The 26,135-nt window shown below is 42.4% G+C and overlaps 3 protein-coding genes across 6 annotated transcripts; 1 reads left to right on the plus strand and 2 right to left on the minus strand.

Annotated features, from left to right (window-relative positions):
• Positions 1–4,370: 4,370 nt before the first annotated feature.
• On the minus strand, positions 4,371–6,601 carry LOC6584345 (protein phosphatase PTC7 homolog). 3 transcript variants are annotated; one of them, XM_015161305.3, is made up of 2 exons: positions 6,328–6,601; positions 4,371–6,189 (listed from the first exon to the last, which is right to left on the minus strand). In XM_015161305.3, exon 2 carries the CDS (start codon positions 6,168–6,170, stop codon positions 5,169–5,171), a length of 1,002 nt encoding a protein of 333 aa, XP_015016791.1. In that variant the 5' UTR covers positions 6,171–6,189; positions 6,328–6,601; the 3' UTR covers positions 4,371–5,168. The 3 variants fall into 3 exon arrangements, with proteins under 3 accessions (XP_015016791.1, XP_002010001.2, XP_015016790.1); XM_002009965.4 differs by having other exon boundaries at positions 4,371–6,199; XM_015161304.3 differs by having other exon boundaries at positions 4,371–6,253.
• An 11,794-nt stretch (positions 6,602–18,395) lies between these two features.
• Positions 18,396–19,361, minus strand: LOC6584346. Of its 2 annotated transcripts, XM_032732397.2 has the most exons (3): positions 19,329–19,347; positions 19,151–19,252; positions 18,396–19,077 (listed from the first exon to the last, which is right to left on the minus strand). In XM_032732397.2, exons 2-3 carry the CDS (start codon positions 19,226–19,228, stop codon positions 18,862–18,864), a joined length of 294 nt encoding a protein of 97 aa, XP_032588288.1. In that variant the 5' UTR covers positions 19,229–19,252; positions 19,329–19,347; the 3' UTR covers positions 18,396–18,861. The 2 variants fall into 2 exon arrangements, with proteins under 2 accessions (XP_032588288.1, XP_002010002.2); XM_002009966.4 differs by having other exon boundaries at positions 19,151–19,361.
• Positions 19,362–25,773: 6,412 nt separating this feature from the next.
• Positions 25,774–26,135, plus strand: LOC6584348. Its single transcript, XM_002009968.4, has 2 exons — positions 25,774–25,983; positions 26,051–26,135. Exons 1-2 carry the CDS (start codon positions 25,776–25,778, stop codon positions 26,131–26,133), a joined length of 291 nt encoding a protein of 96 aa, XP_002010004.2. The 5' UTR covers positions 25,774–25,775; the 3' UTR covers positions 26,134–26,135.

Raw genomic sequence — 26,135 nt, forward strand, 5'->3', positions numbered from 1 at the left:
CAAGTGCGACAGTGTGTGCATAGCACAGTTATACAAACACAGCTTACAGTGCTGCCACACCCACCACCCACTCTCTTGCCCTTGCCCTGCCTCCGCCTCCTGCTCTTCCATTCCATGACTGCACATTTTTCTATATGTTTCTGCATTTTGACTACTTGGCTTTCAGATTGAGAACGAGCGAGAAAGAGAGATGACTGAGATTTATCAAAAGGTAATTTATACATGTGGGTGTGTAATTTATATATAGATATATGCGACCCTCATAAACACACACACACACACGTACAATCTTTTGGGCTTGTTTACTCTGCTGTTGTCTGTTGGCTAGCTGGCCGCTCGTTGTGCCGTTGCAGTTGCAGTTGCATTTGGAACTTACGCAACAATTTTAAGAGTATTTCGTTGATAATAAATCGCCTGCCCAAGCATGACATACGACCGAAGAACCCTCTGGCTCGGAATCGGAGTCGAAGACAAAGGCTGCATAGAAATTACCCATCGTCGGCCAGCCCGGACATGATTTTCATGTCACACAAACAAAATTTGGATTCCAAATTTGAATTCTCAACAGGGATTCTGTGCATGCGAGTCATATAATTATGCAGTGAGCACCAGACGAATGTCCAGCCCCTTGAGTAGAGGCTGAGATTAGACTCTAGCTCGACCATAAACTAGAATCAGTTGAGTATCGAATAAATTGATAAATTGATGTATATGAAAAGAGTTAAATAGAAGTTAGGAAAGCTTGTATGTCTGATTAATTAAAGATATTTTGATAAATAAGTTATATATTTGTTGGTTTTGAATGAAAATGAATGAAAAGTCGAATCACTGAATCCCTCGGACAAGGATCCCTCGGACAAGAATCCCTCGGACAAGGATCCCTCGCACAAGAATCCCTCGGACAAGGATCCCTCGGGCAAGGATCCCTCGGGCAAGGATCCCTCGGATATGGATCCCTCGGATAAGGATCCTTCGGACAGGGATGCCTCGGAGAACGATCCCGCAGTACAAGGAGCCCTTGGACAAGATCCCTCGTACAAGGATCCCTCGGAGAAGGATCCCTCAGTACAAGTCCCAACCAAACAGAAATTTAGCGCTGATTAAACATGGTTCAGCTTTCACTTTAGCTAAGTAAATATTTTGCAAATATCAATTCCGATTGGTTTTATTTAACATATCTGGCACACAGCCAGGGGAACGCTGGATATGTCAGCTGCAGATCCTGTCAACGTGCCGAGTCCTTTGCGAAGTGCGGATATGAGAAACATGTCGGCCAGGAGCGCAAATGCATAAATTCAATTTTCGCATGGCAAAAGAAAGAAAAAGTTGCATAATTTAACGCTGTCTATGGACGCGACTGAACGTCGGACAGATGGGTGAGTTCCTGTGGATGTGGTCGTGGTTCGTGGTTCGTCGTTCGCTGTTCGCCTGTATCAATGGCTGTAATGGAGGGCCGCTGAAGGGCGGCGATATGATGTAAAAAATTGCAAATCGAATCGAGCAGCCAAACGAACGAATGACTGAAGGTGGGCAGCTGACATGAAGTGCGGCAGAGGCCTGAGGTGGGCTGGGCTGGGTCAAGCGAACCAGCTGGTCTGCATACCGAAACGTCAAGAGCACTCGCACGACAGTTACTCGCCTAAGCCCCCCCGCTACCAGATATACCCCCTCCCAACGAAACCATTCCAGCTGCGAACTGTGAACTGCGAACTGCGAACAGCGAGCTGCGAGCCCGCAGTCGAACCCGGGCAATGGCCACGGTATAAACATTGTTGACATTTGCCAAACCTACTTTAATCACTTTTTAACCCCATTTGATACAGTGTCAACATGCATGGGGCGGCGGCTCATAAAATGGACAGTCGACGGTCCGTAGTCGGCAGTCGACAGTTGGTAGTCGGCAGGCAGTCCGTAGTCCGTAGTCGGCCGTAGTCTGCTGTCCGATAAGGACAGAACCTGAATGCAACGCACAAATAAAACAGCAAAAACTGCGCCGAGTGACAAAAAATGCCAATGACAAACGTCGAAATGGGGCGGAGGGAGGCAAGGCGAAACAGGAGAGAAAAAAAGCTGGGCGAAAAATATATGTATATCCAAAAATGGGAGCGCAACAGTAAAAGGACATTCTGGCCACGTTGACCCTCGTGCCGCAACCCGTGCCTGGCCCACTGCCCGGGCGCCTGGGCATGGTCAACGAGCCGAGCTGCCAAAGCAATTGATTTACTGCACTTTGTTTGCCAAAAATTAATTGAGTTGATGACAAGTGCAATTGATTTATGCGGGACTCAAATGAGTGTGGACAAACGAATGGATGAGCGGACTACCGAACGGACGGACAAACAGACGAACGGACGGACAGACGGACGGACGGGTAGATAAAAGGATGAGCTGATGGATGGGCTGGCGGAAAGAAGCTTAAATGGATGGATAAGCAAAAGGCCACTAATATGCGGGCCACAGTCTCCAGTCCAGATATCCAAGACCCAAAAAAAAGAAGAAGAAAACCCAGAAATTCTAGAACTAAGGCTGCAAAAAAATGTGTGCAAGTTAAGTTCTTGAGGATATGTCGAAGAGAAATTATTTTCTTTTGGAATAAAATCTCAGGTTTATGTGTTTGTTGGAAGTATAGCTAGGGAACAGACGAGAAAAGGTCTTGAGAGTGAAACGAAAAGGTCAGAGATAATGAGAAAGAAATAGTACATGGAAAGAGGGAGCTGGAGAGAGAGAAAGAATGAGGGAGATAAGGATAAGGATAAGATGAGAATCGATGAACTTATGACTTGATGATAGAGTGACAGACAGAAAAAGAAAGAGTAAGAACTAAAGATAGACAGAGAGAGAGAAAGAAAAAGAGAGAGAGAGAGAGAGAGAGAGAGAGAGAGAGATAGGCAGCTCAAATCTGAGTCTTAATCTCTACAGACTGATCCTATATGTCTTACGCACTCTCTTACATCACCCATAAATACATTTAAAATCAATTCTCTTTTTAATACAATACACTAAAATAAAATATATAGTACATATTACTATTCTATAATAGTACATATTACATTTGAGGCACTACTAAATAACTAATGCAGTCGGCTGTCCAGCATGCCGCTCTATCACGTTTCCTACAACGCCTTTTCCCAGTCTCTCGACTCGCACTCTTTGAGGCCGTTGTCGCACAACGACAGGTGTCAAAGGCAACGGTGTAAAAATATTACCTGTGTGTGAGCCCCCATCTTGGTTCCATGTTCTGTCACGGAAGCGTGCCGCGCACACATGTCAGGCCGTGCTCTCGACCAGTTGGTCGGCTGGTTGGATGGTTGGCTGGTTGGATGGTTGGATGGTTGGCTGGTTGGATGATTCGCCGGTTGGCCGTTTGGTCGTTTGGCTGGCGCTGGTTTAGACCAAAAATGAGCGACGCAACGGAAATAAGCGCCAAGCGGATGCCGACAAACGAAGCAAATGATTCATTTCCGATGATGCGACAGAGTTGCGCGCCCGCCTCTACCCGCCTCTACCCTAATCTACTGTCCGCTGTAGTGCGCCTTGTCATCGTCGACGGTCGCTACCAAAAATTTGCATGAAATGCAAAATCAAACGGGTCGCGGCACACCTAGAGGATGTGTGCGTGTGCGTGTGTGTGTGTGCGTTGAGTGTGTGTGGCAGCAAGGCGTTGCTGGCTGGCATCACGCGTCACGTTTCACATGCCTCGTGGAAGTTGACGACCGACCGACTGTTGCCACTGTTGCTGTTGCTGTTGCTGTTGCTGTTGCCATATTTTATGAGTCCGGTCTGTGGCGCAGCGTGTGTTATTGATATGCTAACGGTAAATGTCATTGGGGTGTGGGCCAGGAGGCGACACTAGGCAGTGGGCAGTGGGCAGAGGTGCGGGCCTTCGCTCTGCATTTGACGGCCTGTGCCCCATGCGGAAGTGGTTAAACCGAGCCATAGGCCAACGCCAACGCCAGTGCTGACCGGGGCGACATATGTCGCGGCCAAACGTGTGAAATTTTAAGCCAAATTTTGCACAGGGCGCGCCCCCATTTATAATGCGAGCAGCCCCTGGATACATGTGGCAGACAACATATTGGAAATCAAAATGTTGACATGCAGCAGGCAACATTTTTCAATTAAGCCGACAGCAACAACAACAGCAACAACAGCGACAACAACCTGGACGCGTCTAGTATGTGGAATGTTATCTGACCGGGCCAGGATGGGTGAAGATGGCTAAGAGTGCAATAACAACAACAACAACAACAACAACAACAACAACCAGCAACGAGTCGCATAATGGAGGCTGTTTCATCATCGCTCATCTCGAAAAACTCGTTAAGTACTCCAGGAAAATAAACGAAAACGAAAAACAAAACCCAAACTCATTTCGATATTTTAAAGAGTTTACTTAAATTTGCATTAAATTTTCAGTCTTGTGATGGGATAGTCGGATCTATGTTGATGGCAGAAACCTCACATTGTCGATTGGCTTAAAATGGAATCGGAGAAATTTCAGTCTGTTTCCTATTAAAACAAATGAAGACACTTGTCTAGCACAAAGGTAAAATTTAATATCTTTATGCCAGCAGCTAAAAAAAAAACACTCGACTTAATTTTGCATTTGAATGTGTCAAGAAGGAGTTAAGCTCAGGCGGGTGGAGTTGGGCATGCAGGGGCGATGGATTTGGTTGGCCAATGGCGGCAGTTCGAGTGGGGCGCCTGATGCCTGCGAGCCAGATGAACATGGAATGCCGAATGTCGTAGATTGGAGCAATAAGATCAACTAACTCTACCTATACCCTAAATATACATATTGATCTATATATATATATATAGAGAGATATATATATCTATACCGATTGAGACGTATTTTTTAAGATTTTTTTGTTTGTTTGTTTTGTTTTTTTTTTTTTTGCTGTGCTGTAGACAATCCCGTCTCCTGATGTGTGCGTGAGTCCAGAGCATTCACTGGCAATTGTCCACAGCTGAACAGGAATAGCTTGGAGCTGTGCACAGCTGCCAGTGAGTGCGCACAGATGGGATTGATGGGAGGTGGGTGTGGCTGTGGGTGTGGGCGTGGCTGTGGGGCATTCCGGCATTCCTATTTATGAGATGGTTACTGTTGTGTTACAAAGTGCATTGCATTGCATCATCAGAGCGACCATCACCATCAAGCTGGCCAGTTAAACAACGCTGGCCAGGATGACGGTTACGTCGTCCGGCTTGCCGCCAGGCGCATCGATGTTGTGGCGCCTGGCATTCTGGGTGAACGGCGACTCGTGGTGCGGATTGAAGCTGAGCGAGCGGGCCATCAGGGCCACCGAATTGGCGTACATCTGCAGCTTGACGGGATCTGTGACGCCGGCCGCATGGCTGAGCACCTGCAGCAGCAGCTCCTCGGACACATTGTCGTAGACACCGTCTGTGGCCAGCATCAGTATATCGCCCGGCTGCATATCGAACTCCAGGAGGGCGGCACACTCGGGCCCATCTGTCAGCACGTTGAGGCCCTGTCCAGGTGGCGGCACGGCCAGCTGGTACGGCGTATTGAAGTGATGCTGCTGCTCCACGGAGCGGCAGACCACGGCCCCGTTGCGTATGACCAGCAGGCCGCTGTCTCCGATGTTCGCCGCATAGAGGATGCCGCTCTCGCGGTGCAGCGTCAGCACACAGGCGGTGCAGCTGCCCAGAATGGGCTGTTTCTGCTCCAGCAGATTGCAGTAGGCGCGGGCGAGCAAATGCTCGGGTCGCGTCGAGTCAAAGTCCGAGGTGTGGGCGAGGCGCTCGCAGGAGCGCATCAGGAAGCGGCTGAACAGGCCCGGATCGATGCCATACACTCGCCAGCCGCCGACGCCGTCGGCCACGCCCAGCGTATCCGCCTTCGATGTGGAGGTCTTGAACCAGGCATCCTCGCCAAACTGCCCCCTCACATAATCGGGATACATGACGATATCCTTGGGGAACCCACATACCACGCTGACCAGTCGCGTTTGCTGCTCATCCAATGCCCCCGCTGACGGCGAGCCCAGATCCGTGCTTGACGTCGTCCGCGAGTCGGCCATTGAGTCCATGGAGGCCTGGGCCTTCAGGCCCAGCAGGCGGCCAATTAGTTGCATCCCGGTAGTGGCGGCCAGGCCACCGGCCGTGCTGGCCACCGTCGATAGGGAGTGGTAGCTGCTGCTCATCGCCCGTTGAATGCTGCGCCTGGCATTATCTAAATATTCATTCATGTTTCTCACAAGTCGACGATCAACAATGAAACAACGACCTCGTATGTAGATATATGTAGATATATGTATGTATGTGTACGAATGTATTGTCTTGTTGCGAATAGATATTTACCTAGTAGAGGCGACACATAAATACGAAAAACCAGACACAACAAAAAAAAAAATAATTAAAAGGATTTCCAATGTTTGTTGTGTGTGTAACTAACAAATGCCGAAGTAAAACTAACTGTCATCCATTCTCCATTCTCCATCCTCCACATGGACAGATGTGGCAGCGCAGCGAGGCGACGCCTACTCAAAAGGATCCTCAAACAGCCCGCGAGATCCTCACACGAATGTGGGTAAGCCATAGCTGCTCTATTTAATATATGGCAAAGTTTTGCGCCAGCTGGGAGTTGAATTGTGAAACATTTAAATGTTTTCAATGCTGCCAGATTCAGATTGCCATGTGGCATACATCACTTTGACAGTTCTGAATATGAGTAGAGCTTAAGCTGAAATGTGTTAATATGTTTGAAGTCTTTTTCTGAGTATTACAAAGTGAGAGTGAACGGAGAAGATTTACTGAACGAACAGAACTTCAGATCAAGCTACGCCTGTCAGTCTGAGCTGAGCTAAGCTCTGGCCTGTGAGCGGAGCAATATGGAGGCGAGCCATCTGGGGCAACTTGCGAATTAACTACTCTATATTCCACAAGAAAAAGGTAATTATTGATAATAAATTGTATTTCAAATATTAAAATTCATATTCAAATTGAATTGAATCTATACAATGCTTAATTGGCAACGTTTTAAGCGTAAAATAGAATAAAATCTAACGAAATATTTAAATATGCTGCATCAAGTGCTTATGCAATTGAAGCAACTATTTTGGCTTTAGTTAGGGCATTAATTCTATGTTTTTTTTTTTTTTTTTTTTTTTTTCAGCATTGAAACCGCAACCGAATTTACAGTTTTTCTGAATGAAATAAAAAATATAAAAGATAATAATAATAGTAAATAAAATAAAATTGAAAGAAATATTTAAAAACATAGAAATAGCAAGTTGAAAAATTTAATACACATTTTAACTTTAGTCTGGGCCAAGGCAAAAATTAATTTAAATTTTATTAGATATAATAATTGACATTTCCGATAAGAGAGTCTTACTAAGAGTGTTGCAGTTGGGTGTTAACGACTTTATAATACTCTTTCACGGTACCAAACAGAGTTGAGTCTATGTTGTTAAGGGAGGGAATCTGCTCTGATAAATCTGCTAGCTCGAAGCCCTTAGAAGACATAGATTTCTCTTCGATTTGCCACGCCTTCCTTGGGCGTAGATATACTCACAAAATATGTTATATTATAATACATTATGTATTATAATTTTTTAGTTTCTCTATTCAATAAACTACGGACTGATGGACACCAAGGCGAACAGTGAACAATCCCTATATGCTCTGTCACTTTCAGATTGATCACGATGATAAAAAGGAACTAAATACATAGTCCCCACGTTAGCAAGAGAGTAATGAATCTCGATTTGATTTCGAAATTCAAATAACCTATATTGCTGCTATTCTCCCTAATACTACGAAATGCAGCAAAACAAGAAGCCTATAAATGGAAGAAATATCGACTATATCCATATGCTATCTAATCGATTTAAAGAGCTGTAATTGCATCTGGCAGGCGTGCTGGGACTGAGGCCATATGGCTGCCACGCACAGTGTTGGCCAAACAAAAACAGTTGCCTACTTACGCACAGCAGAGCGCAGACAGCCACTCAAATCTGACAGTCAATCAGTCAGTCAGTCAGTCAGTCAGTCTGTCAGTCTGTCCTCTGGCTGGCTGGCAGCTCCATCTTCATGTCTGTTCGTCTGGCTGGCTGGCTGGCATGTGTATCTGTTTGTCGCTCTATTTGCTTCAACACCCACTGCAAATTAAATTCATTAGTCAACTTCCGGTTTCACACACACACACACGCACACACACAGGCAGAGAGATGGCTGGAAGCTATAGCTGAAGCCGTTGCCATGTGTTGCCTTGCCTCAGCTGACTGCCTGTCAATTCAGACGGATTTGAAGTCAACTCAATTTGAAATCAATAGTGTGTGAATAATCCTTTCACACCGACGTGCCTCAATACATCCACACACACACACACACACACGCACGCACACACACACACACACACCCGTAGCTATCTCTAGTTGTGCTGTATCTGGTGCACTGGGTGCATCTGCCCGCTGCCTGCCTCGCCTGGATGCCTGGCTGTGTACTTGAAAACATTTTTGCATTGATTGCACTTCATATCGCTCGCTCACCCGCTCGCCCCCTCGCCCTCTCGCCCTCTCGCTCGCTCGTTCGTTCGTTCAGTCATTCATTCGTGCAGTTGCACAGGCCGTTTATTCATGGCCTGCCATTGGCATATGTTGCTTCATTTTGGGGCACATGCCGCATGGCAACCAAAAAAGCGACGCTGCCTCTGCCTGGCTGCCTCCCGCCTCTCGCCTCCTGCCTCTTGCCTCCTGCCAGCCAACCAGCCATTAAGCCAACGACTCCTCTGCCGCATTACCAAAAGTATTTAAGCAATTCAATGCCATTTTGACAGCAGGCACCACGGCCCGCCCCCACACCCGCCCTCGCTGCATTTTACAGCTGCTCTTCAGCCACGTCGAGTGCCAAGCAATGAGCTATGCATGCAATTTAAGCGCCAGCCAAGTGCCGCCCGTCTGAATGCAACTGCATTTGTTTGCTGCCCCACCTTACAAGCCACACACACTGCCCCCCGCTCGCTCACTCGCCCTTGCTCCACCTACCTCCAATATAAAGCCCCGAAAAAAAAGGGAAAAGAATTCATTGCAGGAAGCGCCACTAGGAGCACTGCCAACGGCTGCTTCAGCCGCTGCTGCTGCTGCTGCTGCGACTGCGACTGCTGCTGCGGCTGCGACTGCTGCTGCGGCTGCGACTGCTGCTGCTGCGACTGCGACTGCTGCTGCGGCTGTCATTGTAACGCGCAGTTAAGTTGCCTCAGGCTCCTATTAAGGTCGTTTGGCTATTAAATGGGGGCCCGCTTGGTGCATGCATGCCCCGAGACCGAGCTTCGAGCCTCCAACCTCCACACGGCCACTTGGCCTGTTTGTGTCTGTAATTGTGCATAATTGAGTTGAATTTGGCTGCCACTTGAGCGGGGCTGCCTATGAGAATGGGCAGTTGGGGGCGTGGGTCGGGGGCGTGGGCGTGGGCGCTGATGCAGATGCGTTATGAATTAATGCAGCGGCTGCTTATGGATATATTTATATATTTGCGTGTGTATGTGCATATGCATATACATATGTGTATGTGTGTATGTGTGTGTGGGCTAATAGAAATTCTTTGCTATTTGCTCACTGATGTCCATGTCAGCATTTTGAGAACATTGAGCGGGCAATGTGAGTGAGTGCAAATAGAAGCAAGGCGACAAAAAAAGAGCTGCAGGAATTGAAGTCAGGGAGAAATAATAGTATTGATAGAATATGATGATGATGATGAGTCCATTTGGAATGAAGGCGAGAGAGAGATACAAACAACTGAGTGACAAAGAAGGAAGCTAGAGAGAGCTCTATATGGAGATCAGAGTGCACCAGAATCTTAGTGTTATTAGAATATGATGATGATGTATGTCCATACGAAATGAAAGCGATAGAGAAGGAGCAGGCAGTGTGAGACAGTGAGAGTGAGAGAGTGATACGGGCCAATTGATGGAAATGAAAGAGACAGAAATTAGAGCTAGAGAGAAACTATATACAGGTCAAACTGCACTAGAATCCAAGCATTGGTAGAATACGATGAAGATGGCATGAGACCATATAAAAAGAAAGGGAGAGAGAAGGAGCAGGCAGTGTGAGAGAGTGAAAGTGAGGGAGTAATACAGAAAACTGGGTGCAAAATAAAGAGACAAATAGAAGCTAGGGTGAAAGAGATCAAACTGCACTAGAATCCTAATATTGATAGAATAGCATGAGTGGCATGATGGTGGCATGAGTCCATTTGAAATGAAAGGGAGGGAGAGAAGGAGCAGGCAGTGTGAGAGAGGGAGTAATACAGAAAACTGGGTGGAAAAGAAAAAGACATTAAAGCTAGGGTGGAACTCCATATATACAGATTAAACTACACTAGAATCCTAATATTGATATGCTTAAATCCCATGTTTTATGTTCCGATTGATTCCCGTTTGAGAGACAAAATCTCGTGATCAGCTGAGCACTTGCAATTTCCCATTGGCAGGTTTGTCTGGTTTAACGTTTCCCGATGTCTGCCCAGAAATGTTTTTCCCTCACACTCTGAGTAAAGACTCATAGAGCAATCGATTCCATCGGTTCCTTGGCGATCGATCAGCAATAGAGATCGTAATGAGAGTGCGCTCTAGCAGATCTATATATTACTCATTCTCCTCATCGATTCCCAGTTATTGCAATGCTTAACTCCATAAGTGAAAGGAGAAGTAAGCCGATGCATTGCTGAGCTAAACTCCAAACACAAGCCAAATTGTGATTGACAATTGCTGTGGTCGAAATGCTGCAAGCAGCTGCCGCTCAACATGCACTGCCAGGCTGTTTTACTCTCTGACTCACATTCACATTTACACTCGCACTCACACTCACATTCACAGATGGACAACATTCAGCCAAGCATTTCAATTAATTTCATTAGATTCGTACAATTAATGCATAGCAATGGGCAGTCGGACGCACTGGCTGCTCCCTTGGGCTGCCACTCAACAGAGCCACGAACAAAGGCAGCTGCAGTGGGGACGGGGCGGGACGGGCTAACTGGACGTCCAGCCACAATTGTTGCTGACCAATGATCAATTTAATAGGAAAACAATATTGATAGCCCGGCACAGGGAGCCAGACGCAAACGTCGCCAGGGACTCGGCCGGACAAGGCACTTGACGTTCAACTTGAAAAGCTGAATGGAGGCGGAAGTGTTGCGGTTGGGGAGTTGGGGATTGGGTCTGGTGTCGATTCTGGGATCTGGGGGTCTCACTACACGCATTCAGTGGCAACGGGCCAGGTTCTATGCTTTGTTTGTTTGGAAACTTGCTCGAAAACTTTTGGTATTGTGTTGTAACTAAATTTCAGAGTATATACATACGCACACACACACACGCACACACGCACACACACACAGCTAAGCAGTTTAAACTGCAGCTAGTTGGCAACACTTTCACTTGTGCGTTGTCTTTGGCCAGTGCCCGGGCTCTGTTTGGTTTCTTGTGGTTTATTATTCACGCCTGAATTGATTGTAAATTAAAGTTTGCCGTGCGTCCTGTGTCCTGGTAGGTCCTTGGCTCCCCACAGTCCACTGGTCCACCGTCCACCGGTCCTTGCCAGTCAGCGCTCGTCGTTCGTTGTGCATTTTGAGGTCAGCCTATAGCAAAGTTTTCTTTTGTGTGTGCGAATTGGTTACTTGGGCCGCTTTTGGCCCGACTCGCACTCGCACTGGCCCTCGCCCTCACACTCATGCTCATGCTCAGGCTGTGGCTCTGGCTCTGGCTCTGGCTCTGGCCGGCGCTTGTGTCCTTGTCCATTCTGGCAGGTCCTTGTCGCCAGTGTTGTCTGTCGCCTCGCTGCCCATATTAGAAGCCAAAAGGCATTCAAGTGCACATAAGACGATTACACATCATTTAACCGACGCACAGCAAAACTATGGGGCCATGCCCTCTCCCTCCCTCGCTCACGCCGCAGCTCACTCTCTGCTATGCGGCGTCTGTAATTGTTGCTCCTTGGCAAGGACCGTGCGGACTCCTTGGGCCGCCTTTATTGACTGCTGCATATTGATTATTGTTACAATGCTGAGCCAGAGCCAGAGCCGGAGCCAGAGCCGGAGCCAGAGACTTCATTTTGCTGCTCTTTTAACATGACTTCACTTGATTGCCGGCATTTGTCCTTCTTGTTTAAAATTCAATCGTTGTCCTTACAGACAAACACGAACGCACACACACACACACCCACACACACACACGCACAGATAGCAGACGTGGAGACATGTGTGTATGCGTGTGCTTGCCAGAATTTTAAGACAAAATTAATTTGGTGTTAATACAGTGAAAGTGTTTGCAACTTAAGAGTTTAAGTTTACACGCAATAGTTTTGCTGTTCGCATAACTTTAAGATCTGAGCTGGCTGGGAGTTGGTATCTTTTGAGGTTGATTTATGGCACGATATGGGCTCCTTAAGGCTGAGAGTCTGAAAAGGATGATAGCAGGGGGCTACATCAGTTGCTGAAATCGCATACAGCTGGGATGTTGATTTATGGCTAGGTATGAGTTCATTAAAGCTAAGACTCTTGGAGTGGGTCAATCGATTTGTTTTGAACTGATTTACTCGATTTTATATACATATAACATATATGCCAATATTTCTCTTTTGTATATTAATTTTACTGTAAAGTTAGAGGCTTACTGGATTTGATGAGAATGACAGAGTTCATTCAGTTTTATATACATATATTTATTGTGAATATCCCCATCTCTTATTTCTTCATATTTTTATTTGTATATCTTCAAACGAATGAATTTCTCTTCCATGTTCCCATGCGCAAAGGTAGACAAGAGTTCTCAATTTATTTATTTAACAATTTCGATTCTTAAAATTGCACATCTCATTTGGTGTCACGCCTTCTGCATGGTGGCTAATCAAATCTGGCAAGAGGCAAAAGGCTGAGATGATTATATCGCTTCAGCTTGAAATACTTTAGAGTACAATAGAATAATGAGTAAATAAGTCTAGTAAAACAGATAAATATATACATACATGTACATATGTATGCATAAATGCAATTCATAGCAAATAACAGTTGACTCTTTGATTCTCTACACTCTCTTCCGTTAAATCATCCGAACAATGTCATGTTCACTCGCTCTCGCTCAGAGCTTTTTACTGAGCGCCTTCAGTTGAGCATCTTGTGAGGATTTATTACCGAACATCGTTTTGGGAGAGATACGAATGACGATCGCTCAATGAGACTCGGTAACCACCACCGGAGTAAATAAATAAAAGTAAATTAAGAAAAGAAAAGAAACAAAGAAAACGAAGGAAAAATAAATAAAAATAGTTTTTTAATTAATATAAGTACAAATTAATAAATAGTAAATTCTAATAAATAAATAAATACAAAATTAAATATATACAAAATCAAATAAAGAAACTACCTACTTATACATGCCTCTGCTAGCTGCCACAGAGCTAGATTTCAACTGAAATGTGGAGTCCGAAGTCCAAAGTCGGGCGAGTGAGAGATGAGTGAGTAAATTAATGGGTGACAGAATCTAACACGGAGACTCCACTGTGCCTGTAGTGTACTTACCTGCAAAGCTCGTGCTGTGTGTGAGCGCGGGTCAGCTGCTTGGGTACGAAACTTTTTGCCACTTGGCCAGATTGCTCAAGTGGCCAAGAAGGGCAGTCGAAACTGGCAACTGGCAACTGGCCACTGGCCACTGCCCAGGCATGCACTTGGCGATAGTTACTCACCCAAATGTTTATCCCACTAACGCATGCCATACTTTGTGGAGTGCTAGCCGGGACAGCCAGCGTATGGTAGCTGGCCGTGGGGCTGGCTGGCTGGCTGGCTGGCTGGCTGGCTAGATGCTTGGACATCAAAGTTGGCAAGTTTCGGCTTGAGGAATTTTCGACAAGGCGACTTGAAACTTTTGTTACTTTGCAGGTTGTGAAGATACCTAAGCACAAAAAAAGGAAATAAAAGAACCAACAACAGGCCAGAACAAGAGCCAAAAAAAAAAAAAAAAAAAAAAAAAGACACGACGAATCTAGGCACACAGCAAACGGGCTAAACAACAGCAGCAACAGCAGCAGGAGTAGCAGCAGCAGCAGCAGCAGCAGCAGCAACAGCAGCAGCAGGAGCTCCAAAATGTAGCAGGCGACGAGCTTTGGATTTAATTGTTGTGTGTGTACTGCTGCTGCACCGTAGCTGCCTGCCATATAAATTTGCCGGGGCAGACAGAAGGACGCTCAGGTGTCCTTAGTGGTGTTCTAATTACTAACAAACTTAATTTCCTACAAGTTATTTGCCCAAACCCTCGACGCTCGCTGTGCGACCAGCCGCAGCGTCTTAAAACCACCAGCCACTCGACTGCATCTCGTGGCTGGCGCTCTACTTGTAACTGCTGGCTTAATGTATTGCCCGCTTGCCTCTACTTATAGGCAGCCAAATTACTCGAAGTCTATTGCTATTGCTAAGGGTGGGGAGGGGGAAGGGTGGGTGGAGCAGGCACTAGCTCCAAAGAGGTATATGTGTGGTCTATTCTTAAAATGGTAGATCAATTCCAGTCTTCAACTAATGCTTGGCTGTATGGATCTCTCATTTACTTTGATTACTTATGAACGTATTCTTAAGGCTAGATAACTAATATTTTATTAATTTTATTAATTAGACATTAGAGTTAGAATAATATTAGAATAATATTAACATAATGTTCGGAAATATATATATGGATCGGTCAAATTCCTATTTAGCTAGCTAGTAATTGGTTCGTAATGAAAGTCTATCTAATCATTCTAGCAGAAATAATAAATATTTCAGTTAAGAAGCGAATAGATGAACACTCTAAATAATGAAAGGCTTTATATTAATATAAGCCTTTTTTATGGAGGAAAAATAAATAAATAAAATATAAAGAATTATTATTATTAAAGAATTATTTTTGATGATTAAATTTTGATTCCTTACAACAGAAATAATAAATATCTCAGCTAAAAAGAAAGTTGATGAACCTTTTAAATAATGAATTTATACCAAAGCGTTTAAAAAATAAAATATAATAATAATAATAATAATAATATTATAATTAACAATAAAAATGATATATAATAATTAATATCTTAATACGCACAATCATGATAATATATGATAAAGCAAACGTTTTGCTTAGAAATAGGTATAATATAATAATATTTTGCCTAAGTCTATTTCAAGTGAATATAAAATGCCTGCAAGAGAGATAATGTGATACTTTTCGTATAACACGAAACCTAGGCATCATATAGGCTCTTGAATATTGATTATATATATTTATTTATTATTATTATTATTTATTTTTTTTTTTTTTAACTTTTATATTATATTTCTGTCGAGAACTTTACTTTTTTATGGATCCAAGTAATTTTTATCTATCTCGCTTACAGAAGCAGTTTGCAATGATCAGGAAACTTATGCTGCAGCTGACTTTTTCTTAGCTATTCAATTTGCTAATTCAAGCTCAAATTTTATTATTTCACATCAAATCTGATGTATATATGTACACGTTAATATTTCAATAGATACTGAGTCACGTTCTTGATCCATGTCCTGGCTGAGCAAAGGAGATGCAGCTGCAGCGCCAAGTGCCATATCAATGTCCTGGCGCAGGCACTTCATTGCGAGGGGCGGGAGGCGGGAGCCGGAGCAGGCAACCGAGACTAAGATGAAGTCCCAAGTCCTGCCGGCAGTCTGTGGCGCGGTCAGCTTTAAGCACCGTTAGACCGTTAGACCGACCAAAATGTTCATTGTAAATTATGCGCTTTGGTTTACAAATTGCATGTGCCGGCCAGGCCGAAGGATGTGGCAGGTCATTCGGTTGCCAGCGACAAGAGAACTTGACTTGACTTGACTTGGACTTGAGAGGCATCGCATCGCCCTCGCCCCTGCTCCTACTCCTACCCACCCCTACATCTACCCCCATCCAACCCTTGCTCAGCCGAACTTCGTGTTGTGCTTTTATGTTGTTGTGTAACTAATGCGTGGTCAAAGTTGTTGCCATGTATTCAAATGAGCTGCGTCGCACAGGCTGCGGCTGCAACTTGTTTGGCAACTTCTTAGACATACTTTTCTTAGACTCCTCACTCTCCCTTTCCATCTCTCAGTGTTCCCCCTCTCTCTCTATCTCTCTCTCTCTATCTCTCTCTGGTCATCAGCATTGGAGTCGCTGGCAAATATTTTATGCTTTACGTGGTCAGGCTATGGCAGCTTGAGAAATTACGTGGTGTTCCGCATGCAGGCCTGCTCCACAACCACGCCCCTCCCCTCCCCTCCCCTCCCCTACCCCAACCACATACACATTGTCTTTTGTTGGGGACTTGCATTTAGTATTTAACATGCGCCGCCTAAAAGTATGCAAAGTTATTTCTTGCAAACCTTTTTGCGTCCCGAACTAAATGCTGCTGCGTCTAACTCGCAACGCCTCAAACTTGACTTTTTATCTCTGACGACCAAAGAGGCAGCAAACCACCACCCTCTCCCATCACCCCCAAACACTCTCCCCACTATGTGCACTGTCCAGCAAAAGCTTTTGTGTACTTAGCTGAAAGCGCCGAAAAAAGTTGTAAAAATCGTGTAAAAAATTTGCGCAGAGAAAACGTGCAAAATGCGTTTAGTTCTACGTAGTTGCCACGCCCAACGTCCGACTTTCTCTAATAATTTATTTTAATGATAATGATAATGCATAGCAGCTATTCGGGGTCGCATAATGACCGACATCGTCTCCGGGCTTAACTAAGTGACTTGCTCAGTGTCACACTCGTCCGCTCGGATTAGGCTGGGGATGGGCTTGACGTTGGGGCTGGGATTGGGATTGGGATTGGGATTGGCTGATGAGCTGGGACGGTCTTGGCTTGCTTTTAAGGTGCGTGGCTCGCGCCTAAAACTTTTCTGCTACACCAATAACTAGCCGTTGTCCCGTTCTGTCTCTACCACGGCTCCGCCTCCGCCTCCGCCTCACCCCCGGACGAAGCATATAAAGTGCCACGGCATGCCTATCCAAGGGTCGACTGCGTGGGCGGGCGGATCGCTTGTAGCGCATCATTGTAAAACCCTTTCGGCGGCTACAAGACAAGTGCAAAGTTTTCGCCACAAAAACTTTTATAGAAGCATAAAACTTGTGCATTTTTCTACAAAACAAAGAAGAAACAAAGCAAAAAAAAAAAAAGAAAAACAACTACGAAAAAAATTTTTAAAACAAAAAAGTAGAAAAATAGGAAAAGAAATGGGAATAAACACCATTGGTCTATGTGCTTTTTTTTTTTCCTCTTCCTCTGCTGAATTTTTGTTGCCGCCGCTTAAAACAAAATGCAAATAAAAAAGTTTTATTCGCTTTTTTTTGTGAACTTTTCTTTTTTTCACGAAGAACTAGCTGGGCGCGGGTGGGACTAGAAGTGACCCATACGTCTTGGCCTTGTTGCGTCCCCAGATCGCAATGCAGTCGCCTCAGCTGCTGCTGCTGCTTCTTCTACCAATCTGGCAGTTGTTGTTGTTGTTGTTGTTGTTGTTGTTGCTGTTGTTGTGGCTTCTTCATGAAGTGCGACCCTTTTTTATACCGCGCAATCGGTGGCAAGCAGCAGGCAGTCACATTTAGGCCATAAATATGCTTTTAAAGGCACATCTTGGAGGCTGGAGTAGCCACATCTTGGGCATTTTTCTTTGAATGTTGCACAGGTTTTTAGGTGTTTGTATTGATATAATTAGAGATGATCATATATATACTTTACTGTAATAAAATATAATTAAAAACCTAAAAATTTGTACAGTTATATATTATCATATTTGGAAACATATTATTTTATATATTATATATTATATTATATTTTTATTATATTTTGTATTTAATATTTTTTTTTAATGTTTTATATATAATATTTAACATTTTCTTTTATTGTATATAATTGTTATATTTATACATATTTACTTATTTTTATATAATTATTTATAAACTAGTATTTTTAAGCTTACTTGTTTTTATTAGTTATATATGCGATGATAATAATCAAAGCTATATTTTAAAGACTCTTTGAGCATTTCATATTTATAGATGATTTTTCTTTCATCAATTTAGAACTTAGAATTTGAAACTTATTTAAAAAAAAAAAATATTAGTATAGGCATATAAATTTGCTTAACAAATATGTTTGCAGCCAATTGCTTGTAGCAGTAATACAGTTTCTATATCTTTTTAGATTTAGACACATTTAAATGGTATTTAAAAACTTATATGTAAATATAGGTATATATGAGTATGTGATAGTAGTTATATGTTATAACAGTTATTCGGAATATAAAATATGGATTTATTTATAATTTGTCCCAGTGACTCATTTGAAAATATTTTGTTTAACTTTTTATTATACTTTCGTGAATTTTTGGCTGTTTTTTTTTTTTTTTTTTTTCATTGAATATTATTAAGTTTTTTTTTTTTTTAAATATTTTGATCGGTTCAGTTTTTAAAATGTGGTGTCCCAGTAACTTATTTCGCACACTTATAATACCAAATTGTAATCTATAGATGAGCATATATAAGGTAGCAGCTGATGAGCTACTCAAAGAAATATTCAATCTATTCAATTGGAGGCTATGAGTAGGCATCCAACTCAGCTCCCTGTCAAGGTGTAGCATGGGTAAGTCACCAGAGATAGATCAAATTTAATAAATGAGTGGAATACACCAAGAGATGAGATAAAGTATTGTTCTTACAAAGGGAGTTGCTTAGCTTAGCTCGACTTAGATTTCAGCTTATCTACGATAACAAATTTGCAATGCTTAAATATATAGATAACACATACATATAACATATAACATGTGTATATAATTTGCTTATATATTTTGATCTCTTATCTGCCCACATGAGTGTTGCATTGACTATTTCCGCTTGATCACCTCCTGCTTCTGCTGCGGCACCCGCTCCCACAGCGTGCGAAAGTGTGCGTCCGCCTTGCGTGGATTGAAATTGGCGATGGTGTCCTTCGAGTAGTTATGCAGAATCGGGGGCAGCTCCGCGGAATCATCAGGGTCATCGGCAGCGCCATGGCCCAATGACTCTGACTCATCCACATCCATGAACTCCAGGGCATGCGACTAGACAATTATCGAAATGGTTCGCTTGGGTCATCGGGGGCTGTCTCACCTTCAACTCGACGGGCTGACTTACCTGATGGCTGGCGAGGAGTGATAGTAGAAGTAGTGTGGAGAGCAGCCGCAGCCACAGCCTTGTGCATTGGGAGGCCATCAACAGCAACAATAACAAGTACAGCTACAACAACAATGCGCAATAATAAGAGCAACAATAACAATAAAAAATCGCAAAAAAACAAATTATATTGGCTCACAACATTTTACGTTGACCAGCGAAACGCGACTGGCCTCAGCTCGACATACGTCCAACTGTCGGACCCAAACAAACACAGAGAGCGAGCGTGAGAGAGAGACAGAGTGAGAGAGAGGGAGAGAGTGCGGGGAAGTGGGGAGTGAGATCCCCCTACTTACCGCCCGCTCATGGCGCTAGCACCTGGCGTTTGGCTACACGTGCACCGCATACCGAAAAGCTTGAGCTGACCCTATCGCACTTGGTCTATTTATAGCGCAGTGCGTCATTCGCTGCCCCGCCCCAACCCCCAATGGAGCTTAGCTTGTGCAAATGTGGGCATTTTTGTTTTTGTTTTTTTGTTTTGTTTTTTGTTTGTTTGTTTTTTTTTTTTTTTTTTTTTTTTTAATTGCATTTAACTGCCTGAGCCGCCCACCCCGCTTAAACATATTTTCAATCCGCATCATGAAAATGTTTTAATTTTTTTCAAATTTTTTTATATTTTTAATTTGTTTGTTTATTCAACTGTATTCAACCGGAACTGGAACGGGTCCGGGAATGCGAATGGCAATGCATACGTTGAGCGTGAACCGGAAGTTCCTATAGCAAAATCAAAGCGATTAAGTGAAATTGTGACTAATCAATCAAAAAAAATAATGAGAGTTTGATAATCAATGATAACTGGCAAATTCCAAGCAATCAACATTACAGTTATAATTGTTTACTATTCAGATGTTTTTCTGCTTTCGCTTTGTTGTCTTTAGATGCCAACTTTCGATCAGACTAACTGTAGTTAGTGACTTGTAAACGCATTTACAGACCCATTCATAAGCGTATATAATATAGTACCGCTGCACCCCCTCCCGCCCTGCCTGCCGTTAGTTATTGCCCTCGCCAGGGCACGCAAATCGCCCACACACCTAAAAATTCAATTAATTTTGGGCTTATCAGCAAATGCAATCGCGGCTGGCTATGAACTCATCCATATGGTCGCGATAGGCTGGGTCCATGATGTATCTCTCTCATGTATTTAGTAAACATAGTTAAAGATCGTTATCCAATTAGTCAAAAGCTCATGTAATAAATTGCCTGAATTAAGGTGCGGAATTTTAATTACATAATTTACGCGTGCGCTCCATATAAATGGAGTAGGAGTGGGAGGAGATGGAGGAGGAGGAGGAGGAGGAGGAGGAGGAGGCGGTGTTTGAGTATGGGCTGTATTAGAAGAAAATATGGGCAAGTAATGTAAAAAAGTCAACGTAATGAAATAATTTGAAATTGTCTAACTGAATACTGAATACCCTAACAAATTAATTTTAATATTATTTATACAATATTAGAGCAAATTTGAACTCAACATTTTTTAAGGGATGAAATTGATGTGAAGTCAGCGGTAAATTAATAGTAGAGCTACATGCACATATGCATATATAGTTTTAAGGTTCATTAAGGAATTCGGAATACTCAAGTTAAAAAAGATATATGTATAATATGATTATTATATTGGAGTGAAACAAAAAATGCAAAGTTTTCAATGTAAGATGCAGGTCAAAGTTTGTGGAAAAATTAAGGCAGAACCATAATACATAGTATATCTGTAGGTATATGTGAGTTTGATATTCATTAAACTGTCTTAAATATGAATGGAAATAGAAATACTTTCAATTGAATTTTGAAAAATATATATTTATATCAATAAACCTCTTCACATTGATTACTTCATTGTTCTCAACTCGAAGACATCAAACAGTCATTGCACTCAGCTGTATCTATATCAATATATATTATGCAACGTCCTTTTTACATTCGACTTCTAAAAATGCATACAACTCTCTTAGCTTAGGGTATTGGGCAGAACAGAAAAACAAACAAGCAGAGAAATCAACGAGACTGTAACGCAATGGTTGGCCTGAAGTCAAAGTGCGTTTGATAGGTCATCTTAATAGAAAAGTACACGCAATTTGTGTGCCGCGTGTCATTAGAAAAAATGACAGTAATAACGATAATTATGAATTTTATCCGATTAACCGCCGCCCAAAAGGTGCGTGGGCCAAGTGACGGGGCATAAGTCAAAAGCACCGCAACAACAGCAACAACAACAACAATTCGCCCATGGCTTAGCATACACACAAATGCGGCACATATGTATGTATGTATGTATGTATGTACGTATGTAACAGGGGGAGTATTCAAAGTATTAAGTGCAATGCGTGCCATTGAACAATTAATTCTTATCTACTTAGCCAATGTCGAGTGGGGCAGGTTGGTGGTGACTGATGCAACAGTCAGTCCTTTGACTCTGCTCCCACTCGCGCTGTCACTAAACATTTCCAGTTGTATTTCCATTTCCATTTCCATTCTCATTCCCATTTTCATGTGCCTTTTCATTTTCATTTTAATTTTCATTTCCATATTCAGTTCGAGCACAAGTTTATGTCCCTTGCAACTAGCCAACTGTCAGGTAGTAGGGCAGACTCAGGCCCGCCCACCTTTCAATTTCCCACCTACTGGCTGGCATTTCTCACGTGTCATCGTGAGGCGCAACTGTGAGCTCCAATTGCGTGTCAAATGCGCTCAATTCTGTTATGACAATGCGATGTAATTAGAGGCCACGCATAGGCTCGCCTCATCATAATGATAATGCTAATGATGATGATGATGACAATGACGATGGTGCGTCCCGGCAAGCCACCTAATATATGACGGCCCCTAGCTCTATCTGGGTGTGTGCCGCACTTGATAAATATTATTGTAAATGGGCCCGAGATGACTGGCACACACACACACACACACATGACAGTAAAATGGGCACACTAGAGGCGTGCGCTCCTGAATTTGCATATGACAAGTAGCCAATGACTAATACACTCAAACACACACATACAAGACTTTACTAGTTTCATGCTCGAGCAGCTGCAGGATGTAGTTGATTTCTTTTTAATCGAATTCCTGGTATTTTCTGAACGATCTGGCCACACCTGAACTGAGCTGAACTGCATCATTTAAAAATGATTTGGCAATCTGCTAAATGGGAATATTTACTTCATTTTGATTTTGTTTACATGAATATTAGAGGTAATACTAGATTAGCTTTATTCAAGTAGATGAAGTACATTTTACATAATCGATCGCATTCAATTAAAATCGATATACGATATTCTCTCTTTTGGACTTTAAAAGTTGTATTCGATACTGTACAACACTGCCTGATCAAAGCTCCGCTTTACAAATTTCCAATTCTTTTCAACTGAGAACCCTTGTCTAAAACACATCTCATATTGCATACCTCTATTATCATAGAGCTGAGCTTTGGCCCATTGGCGAAATGTTCTATGGTTTTTTTTAACAATTTACCAATTTTGTTTTTTAAGTCCAAGCTACTATAAAAATCAATAATAATTAAACCAGACTAGATAAAATCCACATTATGCATATACACTAGCTGCACGACTTTTGCTATGTCGTGCTCTTATCTAGGCGTATCGCCTCTTTTCACGATTTCAGTAACTTTTACTGCTCTGCAGTTGCCCAGGGTGAGTATATAAAAGCCTAGAGCTCATTTCAAATTTCAGTTCAGATCCAGTAACCTGAAGAAGACGATACTTGACATAATGCAGTTCTATTGCAAAAATTCAATGAGCCTTGTCGCCTTGGCTGTGGCTTTTCTCTGCCTAGCGCAGATGACGCCGAAAGCCAGTGCGGTACGTACGGAACTAGTTCAGTTCCAGAACAGAACTAACTATAGATTCCTTATTTGCAGAACTGTTCAATTGAGCAGCTGAAATCGAAAGTCGAATTAATCTGCGGAGCGAACATATTCACGGCGCCAGCCTGTAAACTCGTTGCCAACGTATGTTATCGAAATAGATAAATTGTGGACGGTGTATTTCCTATCTGTCTGATGCGATTTTCTATTTTCAGAAATTGTTGGATCAATTCGCTGCCATCTGCTCACTTGGTAGTAACAGCCAAGGATCTACGACAGCGGCCACGCCCGTCGCAGCGCCCGCAGCACCCGCAGCACCCGCAGCGTAAGATGGCGATATCATGATGACCTTCCCTTAGCTGACTCCATGCTCTACTGATATTCGTTAGTATGTAAAACCTTACCGTTTGTACGTACAGTTTGCCTTGTAAAGAAATATATTTTTAGTCCTTGCATACATGAGTTTCGTGCATATTTGATGGGGCTCGCGGATGTTGGGAATTGGCCTGCAATCATTTTGTAATTGCGCTCGCTAGCGCGATTCCTGAACCGCAGAAGGCCGGGCCGAAAACCCGTTAGGGCAACTAATTAAAACCACTTTAGCAATGCTTTCTCAACTGTAAAGTTAGCTATAAACAACGACTCAAAGCAGCTGAAGGTGCACATGTGTGTGTGTGTGTGTGTGCGTGTGTGTGTGCGTGTAGATTAAGAGACATATGAAACATGAAACAAAATTAAAATGCAAATAATATTCAGAGCATTTCAGCAAGGGCGCAGTGCTAGAAAAATTCCAACATAATTCCAAATAATATCACAACACCTGCAGAAGCGTTTTAAGTGCACAGACGCATACATTCACACATACGCACACACACACGCCGAGTGTGTATATGTGTGTAAAAGGGGGTATTTCTTGAAAAATCGCTGCACTGGAATTAATTAATTCGCTGCTGCCGTTTTAGTACCTAGCGAAAATATGTATAAAAAGAAAATTATTCAGGCTGTGATATAAAAAAAAAAAAAAAATTAAAATGATGTGCGAATCGAGCATAGGTCGAGCGATAGGCGACCCAGAGAGAGCGCTATAATAAACGATCAGAGAAAGGAAATTTGAAACGATATTACTTGTAATTTTTTATAATATAAATTAATTGTATTTATGTATAAGATCCTGCGCGAATTAAATAAGTGAAATATAAATAGGGAAATGAAAAGCTCAGGGTTGCGATTAATATAGTAAAGCCACAGCTAAAAATACATACATAAAAAGATAATAAATAAAAATATTAAAAAAATTATAATTAAATATAATATACATATCATAAATAATGTTTTAATAATACTAATTACTTTCTTTTATTTTTGAGTAATTATAAACAAAAATTTATCCAATAATAACAATATGCAATAATATTTTAATTACTATCTTTTTTAAATAATGATAATTAAAAAATCAAAACAAAAGGTAAATACTTTAAAAATATAAAAAATAACATAATAAAAATTATAAGAACTAAAAAAAAAATTTTAGTAGTTGGTTATTAATCATAAATATAACATCAATTAATTACAATAAATTACATATATATTATTTATTACATATACATACATGTATATTATTTATTATATTTTATATTTATTTTACCGCATAGATCGGGTTCTCTAAACTATTTTTATACCCTATCATGAGTCATATGATTCGTAACGCTCATTTCAAAAATTCAGCATGCGTCATATGGAATTTTTGATTCTGATAAAAGTCTAAGCTTACCTGAGGTTGTGTGCGTGTGTGTGTGTATGTGTGCATGCGTATGTTTGCACCTTTTCGCTATGTTTCGCTCTCTTTCGCTATGCACGGTCTATGGCCCTCTCTGTCACACTGCCGGGTGCTGTAGTGGCACTTGCTGCTCATTTTATGCCTCGATTGGCAGCAAAGTGCAGACGCTTTTTGCAGTCGCAGCTGCTGTAGTAAAAATGGCAAAAAAAAAAAAAAATAAATAAAATGAAAAATAAATAAAAAAATGAAAACGCATTGCAAACGTTAAGTATAGAACATGACAGACAGTGAAATGCTAAAACAATTTCAGACATAAGCAATTCGACCAAAACTGCATCGCGGCAGTCGCCCTCTCTCTCTCTCCCTCTCTTTCTTTCTCATATTTGTAGCATATCCGCGGGCTGGGCAGCCAAATGCTGCGCTTAGGGTGACCATATATGAAGATTGTTAGCTTTGCATTCAAATTAATCAATTATAAATTTGTTGAGACTGGTAAATACCCTGTGATATTTTAGCTGTGAACGATACACACCTTTCGCTACTTTACTTGTGAATAAGGAATACCCGGTAAAGCTTTGCTTGTATATGGAGCAGAAAGTACTGGATATTCAAAGGTATTTACGGTCACTCTTAGGTTTGTCAAGCATATGAATAAACATATTTCTGGTTTAGTCTCTAATCTCTAAAGGAGAGAATCCAGTGGAGGAGTCTTAAACCATACTTTACGCTCTAGGCTACAACAGGCTGTACTTAAAGTCGTATTATATTTAGCATCTATATACAATACATATCTATGTTAACATATATATTTTACACACATACATATACACATACATATACATATGTATGTAATACTTTAATTCCACATATCTCCCATCAGAGTCACAGCTCATTTGCTGCTCGCGGAGGCATTTGCTCAGTGTTTAATGCTGTAAATTGAGCGGAAAATCGGCTCCATTAGTCTGTTCGTTCTATAAAAGCCTGGACACATGATGATGATGGCCAAAACTCTGTCTCCCAACCCAATGGCTGCGACCTGGATCTACATTGGCTGCGCGCTGCTGCTGCTGTGCCTTTGCGCCTCAGCCCGGGCAGCTCCCTCCGTCAGTGACTTGGAGCAACTGGGCGAACTGGAGCGCACGCTCAAGGAGCTGGCCACCTCGGTGCTGGCCATGAATGGCGGCATTGCTGGCAGTGGTGAGTCTGACATAGGAGGGCCCACTTATTGGGCTAACCATATTAAATATGGGCTCTATTTTTCCAGCGGACGGGGATATGGAGAACGATTTGGATTTGGGCACCGACAGCTCGGCTATTCTGGAGTACTTGAACAAGCTTTCGCTATAAAA

This window comes from Drosophila mojavensis, unplaced genomic scaffold, assembly GCF_018153725.1.
Source record: "Drosophila mojavensis isolate 15081-1352.22 unplaced genomic scaffold, ASM1815372v1 contig_136, whole genome shotgun sequence".
Classification (NCBI taxonomy): Eukaryota; Metazoa; Arthropoda; class Insecta; order Diptera; family Drosophilidae; genus Drosophila; species Drosophila mojavensis.